Genomic DNA, 7,165 nt, shown 5'->3' with positions numbered 1-7,165 from the left:
CAGGAATGGAAATAAAATCCCTTCAGTGAAGAGATTAAGACTCTCTCCAGTCCAAATCTGAAAGCGCCTTTCAAGTTGCCTTTGAAACTGTAGACGCTCAAGTGCTAAAATGTATTCCTTCTGCTCTGTGTCCAAGTAACCTGTATCTCTTGAAGGTACAGTTAAAATACCTTTGGCATTCTTGAGCAGCATGAGGGAATACTGCTTAAGAGACAGATATGAGAGTGACAAGAACAGTTTGGATGTTTGTTTCTATAGAATTCTTGTTGGAATGGCAGACCCCAGCACCAGAGCTGTTTACTGCTACTCAAGGTCTAAACATTTCTTGTTTAGTAGACATCAGTCTTCAGAGAGGGCTCAAAGGAGGATATTGCCATCTGGATTGCTGTCAAATTAACTTTCTTGGTGGTGAAATTGTTTGGCATCACCTGAACAATTAGTGTTGAAAGCAACCAGTTTTTAGCAGAAGTCTTATTTACACAGATAATGCAGCAATGCACAGAGTTTTCTTCTCTCCTCTCTCTGGCCCCCCTTCCTAACCTACTGTCTATTCAAACTACTTCTGGATAGCTGCAGGACCCTGTTAAAACATTTGTGCGCGTATTTGTGGGAGAGAGGAGGAATGTTGCTTTAACTACACCTCGGAGTTGAATGTGGTGTTACAAGATACCTCAAATACATATTTTTTGGTTTAAAAAACCTAATCCCGGGCTATCTGCAGTTTCTCAGCAAGTAGTAACTTCTTCCACATGACTGCCTGTTGCTCAGACCTTTTGATAACAGAAGTAGGATCCTGCTGTATGCAAAATCAAGGCCCTTTAGGATATCAGTTAATGAGCTCTCTTCAGCTTCTCTCCATTCAACTTTAAATTTGGCAACCGATTTTACCTCAGCCAACAAAGGAATTTGTTTCCCTGTGTTTTTGTTGAGCCTTCAGAAATTGCTCCACAATAAAGGGCTACATCTCATTACTAACTTTGTACTGCTTTCTGAGACATCATAGGGAATGTGCCTCTTCTGGGAAAACTGTTATTCCTGGTATTTTTTAATGCATTTCCATTTAGAATAAAACTTTTGTTATTTTTTTTTAAGTGTTGAAGACTTAGGTACCAAACCATTTGTAGTACAGGGTTTTATTTACAACTTTAAACCCTTCATCCTAGAAGTTCACACACTAGAAGGGTCTGTCCTTAAAAATCTGATGCATGTACAACTCGTATCTGTACACTGGTTTGTAACTGAATGAAGGGCTCTGCAGAGACTGAGTGTAACTGACTTGCAAAAGATTCCAGAAAGGAAGAGATTATTCTCTTGGTGTATGCTATAAAGCATTTTATCAGCATTAAAAATGGCACATGTATTTTTATTAGGAAAAAAATGAAGTGTGAACCTGAAGTTTGAGTAGCTTAAAAATGGCAGTCACAAATAGTAATATAAAGACAACGGTAAATGCTCTCCAGAAACACCTTTATTAAAAGGAATGACTTCTTAATATAAATTCTCACCTAAACCAGTCTTGTTCTACTCTTTTAGTTTCTTACTGACTCATCTCCTTCCTTCCTAGAGGACTAGTTGTCTGTCTCTATCTTCATTCTGTATAATGTCATAATGAGGTTTAAGATTTTACTGTTATGTAAGCTTCATAAAAGGAATAAGTGGGTTTTCACTGTAAGATGGAAGAGTATTTAGTCTGAGTTCTTTTTGTGTTCTAAGAATAGTACTTCATGGAAAGCTTAATTTTCTTTTTCCCTTTTTTTTTTTTTCTCTCCAGGGAGCAGATCTTAAGAGTAAAAGAAGATGAGAATGTTCCTTTTTTGCTAGTTGGTAACAAATCAGATTTGGAAGATAAAAGACAAGTTTCTGTAGAGGAAGCAAAAACCAGAGCTGATCAGTGGAATGTTAACTATGTGGAAACTTCTGCAAAAACACGAGCTAATGTTGACAAGGTAATAACTGGCCTCTTAATACAAAGAATCTCCTCACCAGTTTTTACTTGGTATCTCTTTTCTGTGGGTCATACTTTATTATTTCATTATTATGTTCATTATTTTAGCAATTACTTTTGTGAAATTTGAATCAAATGCTTTTCTCCCTTAGCTTGTGAGGAGTGCATGACTGGGTGACTTCATGTAGGACAGTGAAAATGTTAGAACAAGTTTATCCCATTGAGTCATTAAACAAGACTTCATTTTATTATAAATTTCTAGAGGCAGCTATTTTGTCCTAGACTTCTTACTGCGTTTTCTATATCTAGAAGACAATCTGCTTCTGAAAAGTGACGAATGCTGTCTGATCCTCAGCCAGGATAAAACAGCTTACAAAAGCAGGGAAGGGGGCAATTGGAGCCCTCTCTACACTCATGTTCCTTTGATGCAGAATGGGTAAACCCTTTCAAGCTTTGAACAGCCTAGAAGAACATCATGAGTTTCCAGGGATAAAACCTGGTTCAGAGGTCATGAGATAAGAGACAGAATCTTCTTCTCCAAGAAGATAAATTATTGATTAGTTGAAAGTATTTCAGCTGTAACCCAAAAAAGCAAGGCTTTCTGGAGTACAGAATTCAGAATAACTCTCAGCCTTGTAGATTGCAAGAGTAACAGATGCGTGGCAAAAGAAATAAGTAGTTTAGTTCAGCATATGCCAACCCTTCCTTCAGAGCTAGTGACAGACTTGATCACACACTGGAAAATTCTCAGATGTAAGTCCTTAGGTATGAGCTGTCAGTTACTGAGGCAGCACCTGCAGTAGTGTTGGACCTGCGTTTTCTCCACTCCTCTGCCTTCCTCTTTACAGAGCTCACTCTCATTCCTCCCTGCAAGGGGGTGGGCAGTAAATGATTACAGCCTGTGAGCCTCTGATGTTGCTAATGCTGCCTCCTGTGCTTGTGCTGTGAGCATGGAGTAAAAAGAGGCTGGAGGCAGCTTGGGAGGAGCCTCAATCCCACACCACAGAAGCCATGAGAGCTGCCCTGCGCTCTCTTTCTGCTGAAGCTCTGGAGGAGGAGCTGGGATTCAAGGTAACGCAGAGGTATTTATTCTCCCCGTACTTCTTAGGAGTGGAGAAGGTCGCAAGTTGTCCATTTACCACCTTCTTGTGCTTGATTGATACTGTGATGGCTTGTTGGTTGTCAGTATCCCAGGCATGAAGAAGGGATCTTCTGGTAAGATGGAGCTTGTGCCTCATGGACGTCCTGGCTAAGAGTGGAGGCATGATGGTAACTAGCAGTTGAGTGTTGTATTTTAGACACTTTCAGGACTGCAGTCCTGAAAGTAATGAATTGGTGTTTGCCTTCAGCTGAGCTCAGCACAGTTGGTATGCTTCTGTTGTTATTTCTGCTTTTTGCTTGTTTTGTGAAGAAAAATGAGATTGGGTGTTTTTAGTGCAACAAAACAGGAGACCTGTTGGCTGAAATGCTGCCAGACTAATGTGTTAAATATTAGTCATCTCTAAAGAATGAGCCTAAACCAGTGATTCTTTTGTTTTATCTGATAACTGCCAAAATGCCTACTGAAATAGCCTCAGGAAGTGTCAAAAGAGCAGTTAAAAATAATGTACCATATCTATGGGTGCAGTTTGCTGTGGGTGTTTGTAACTTCTGGGAGTCAAGACTTACTTGAGGAGGCAGGTGCTAGACACCCTTAGCTGCTTGTGACAGACAGAGGCTGTATCTAACATAAAGGAAGTGTGGAGAATTTGGCTGCCCCTGTTAGATGAGAAGTCTTTTTTGCCATTTGAGAAACAGAGCAGATGACAACCACGGTGTGCCCCTGCTCCTGGTTTCGTAGCGTTATGGACATCTGCAGTGCAACATGGATATTTTTCACTGACTCCTGAAGAACTCTGTAAAAGATGGATATCCACATCCATGGATAAGGCACCTGGAGTGTGGGTGTTCACGAGCAATGCCTGTTTATTTCCATGTGGATTTCAGTTTTTGCTTGCAAGGCTCCAGCCTTGCTGCCCATCAGCAGCTGCCACTTTTCAAACGCATGCTTGTCATTGGTAGGTGGTGTGCTTTGGGCCACAGCCCATGGTACCACACACCTTCTTCTTCTTTTGTGTGGCTGGTCCTGATCCTAATCCTTCAGGCTCTAAGTCTTCAGGAGACAGGCCTGTCTTCCTGTTGCTGCTTTGTGTAGCCGTGACTTGCCTTTGCCAGGCTGCAAGGGATGGTTTTTAAAGCTGATCTGAAGAGTGCATCAGGAAAGGAAAATGGAGGAAGCAGACGGCTTCGATGGCAGCAGGAGGCTTTGAGGGCGGTGGGCAGCTTCGAGGGCCATGGGCAGCAACGAGAGGAATGACAAGAACTGCAGAAGGAGGATACAAGGGCAGAAGGGGAGACAAGGGCAGGGGATGGAGATGTGTTGCACAAGAACTAAGTAGTTTAGTTTAAGGTGCTAAGTTTCCTTTCAGAGCCAGTGACAGACTTGATCACACAGTGACAAGTTCTCTCCTGTAAACCCTTACATACGAGCTGTCAGTTGCAGCATGAGAGCTGTAGGGGGTTCTCTTCTGCAACAGCTTCAGCTTGACTCTTGTCTACTCTCAAGTTGTCTTCCTGAAGACAGGGGCAAGATCTTCATGCTGTTCTGTAGAGAAAATTAAGTCAGTTAAATGCATCAGAACTGAGTCTCGTTGGGTTTTTTTTTTGTTGTTATAAAAATATTACATCTTTTAGTTTTGGTGCATGATTGCAGTTCACATCCATCTATTACACTCACGTAGAAATTCCCCACTCTTGGAAATCCACTTTGCTGTCACGTAGCAGCTGGGATAAAAGACCTGTGTGTGTGTATATATATGTTTTTAATAACTCTCTAATCATTAACTCTTGCACACACATGGTAAGCTACTACAAAGCTCCAGGTTTATTTTTGGAGCTGGTGGCGTTATGGACCCTGATAGGCACGTATCATACAGAATTTGACATGCTATAAATAACACACTGTACATGAGGTTTTGACATGCTGTAGTGTGGGAGGCTTTGTTGGCACTAGAAAATACCAGGTATTCTTAGTTACTTGCAGCATCTGAAGCTATGGGGTTTGCTACATGAACTGAAGTTACTATTCTAGGAGAAATGTGGCTTCTCTGAATTCCAGAATAGTGGCTGTGCTCAGCTGGAGAAATCGTGGTTGGCTTCCACTCACTTTGATAAAGGTGACCTGCTAAGCATCATCTTAGAAGGCTGTGTACACCAGACAGTTAAATACAGTATCAGTGCTTAAGCAAATTGACAGTTACCTCTTAGTGTTAGCACAGATTTAAGTACTAGCAAGTAACTCGGTGCTCGTTTAGGAACCCAAAGGTAATCTTAGTTCTTGACAAAAATATTTAGTTACACTACCTTTCTTTGGATTCCATGTAATGAAGGTTGATGCTTTTGCTGCAGTCAATATTAGATGAGTGTCGTTGCAAATAAAAACATACTAAGTTCTGTAGAGGAGCATTTCAGCCCGTGCTACTGCCCATGTTTCACGGGAAGGTCATGATCAGATCCCCCTGACATAGATCTAGGGAATATCTCCTGAGAGGAAGAAGTCTCATAAATTGCTCAGCTGACTTCCCTCAATAAATTTACAAAGATGAAATGATAATTGGCTGTAGCCTCCTGCAAGTCAAGGTACGATCTGCATTTCAAATGACTAAAAAAGCTCTAAGTAATCTAGTCATAAAGCTTTAACTGACAGTAGTCTTTGGTGTAGCTCCAACTTTTTTGTTTCCTATTAAACCACTTGATGAAAACTAAGTTCACATGTACTTTGGGATTACCTGACCTAAAAAATTGTTTATGTACTTGTCTGATTAATAACTCTGCTTTGAAGGAAATGCTGATTTTTCTTCTTTCCCAAGTCACTTTGTGTTTAGACTTGCATCATGGGACACACTGGCTGTGAAATGCTCAGTGTATGCTAGCTACTTCTGCACTCTATGTGTTGCACTTTACAGCTGAAAAAGCTTGAAACATAAAGTGATTTCCCTGAGTCTCCTCAGTAGGATGTAGATAATACATGTAAAAAAATCTTGGCTGGTGGTGAGACTCTTGCTTCAATCCTTGTGGAAAATGGTCTGCCAGGATTCATAAGCAAATATCGGGAAATGGGGAACATTATGGTGCCATGAAAGAAGCAGGACTGCATCAGATCAGTTTGGCCTTCGAAGCCAGGGAAAGATTTGTTGGATTAGTTTTGCTTTGTTTGCTTAAACTAATGACATGTAATTGACTTTATTCTAAACAACTGAAATGGATATCATCAGCAACAGCTTAAATTAATTCGTATGTCTTGTGACTATTTTTGCTTTTATATCTTTTTTAGGTGTTTTTTGATTTAATGAGAGAAATCAGAGCCAGAAAAATGGAAGACAGCAAAGAAAAGAATGGAAAGAAGAAAAGAAAAAGCCTAGCTAAGAGGATCAGAGAAAGATGTTGCATTTTATAATCAAAACCCTGAATTCCTTTCCTACCCTTACCATACTAATAAAACACATAATTTATAAGCATGCCATTGAAGGCTCAAGTGACTGAAATTTCTCTAACATGTTGGAAATTGTAATGTACCACTAAAAGCATGAATTGGAGCTGCACTGAAAGTCAAATTCACTGAAAAACAAAAAAATGATGTGGCTTCCAGAGAAGCAAAGTTCAGTCCATTTCAGAATTGCCTACCTTCTCACATTTCTTCTGAATGTAGTGTTGCATAGGCGGTCTTTCTTTAATAGAGAACAGAGTGGGGAGTATTACTTTGTGGGTTCTTGTAAAGCATACTTTTTTATCACTGGTAATTGTCAATTCATCTTGTCTTTTGTTGCCTTGAAAATTACAATTGTGAACATGGTCCCTACTGAAGCGATGTGCAGTTGTTTTGTCGTGGACTGATGCAAATTAGGAAAGAATAATGGATATGCAAACAGTTCTGTTGGGGAAAATTAAATGTGGTTCTGCATTACCTGATTAACCTACAAGAGTGATGTAATCTTTCACATTGAAACATTTGAATATGCCTTAATTTCAAAACCTAAGCATAGCAGGTTGCTTAATCAAGGGTGTATTTTCAACTCTGTTGCATGGAGACCGTCCCTGCGCACCAGTGTGAGACTGACCTCTCCAGAGAACAGTTCCATGAATGATTCTGCTAACTAGCTGCCTGCGAGCAGTGTCTGTTCT

The 7,165-nt window shown here is 40.3% G+C and overlaps 1 protein-coding gene across 2 annotated transcripts in view; it reads left to right on the top strand.

The window, feature by feature from the left end:
- RALA (v-ral simian leukemia viral oncogene homolog A (ras related)) overlaps positions 1 to 6,501 on the top strand; it is a 9,191-nt gene extending 2,690 nt beyond the window's left edge. The window contains exons 3-4 of one of the 2 annotated variants that reach the window (XM_010018936.1): positions 1,772 to 1,946; positions 6,318 to 6,501. In XM_010018936.1, coding sequence (XP_010017238.1) covers positions 1,772 to 1,946; positions 6,318 to 6,440 — 298 coding nt within the window. In that variant the 3' untranslated portion in view covers positions 6,441 to 6,501. Of the gene's footprint in view, positions 1 to 1,771; positions 2,116 to 6,317 lie in introns of those variants that run through there. The other variant, XM_010018935.1, reaches the window with a different exon arrangement.
- The last annotated feature ends 664 nt before the right edge of the window (positions 6,502 to 7,165 follow it).

The sequence above is a fragment of the Nestor notabilis genome, unplaced genomic scaffold (genome assembly GCF_000696875.1).
Source record: "Nestor notabilis isolate BGI_N333 unplaced genomic scaffold, ASM69687v1 scaffold5137, whole genome shotgun sequence".
Taxonomy (NCBI): domain Eukaryota; kingdom Metazoa; phylum Chordata; class Aves; order Psittaciformes; family Psittacidae; genus Nestor; species Nestor notabilis.
This window is presented reverse-complemented; position numbering and strand designations above follow the sequence as displayed.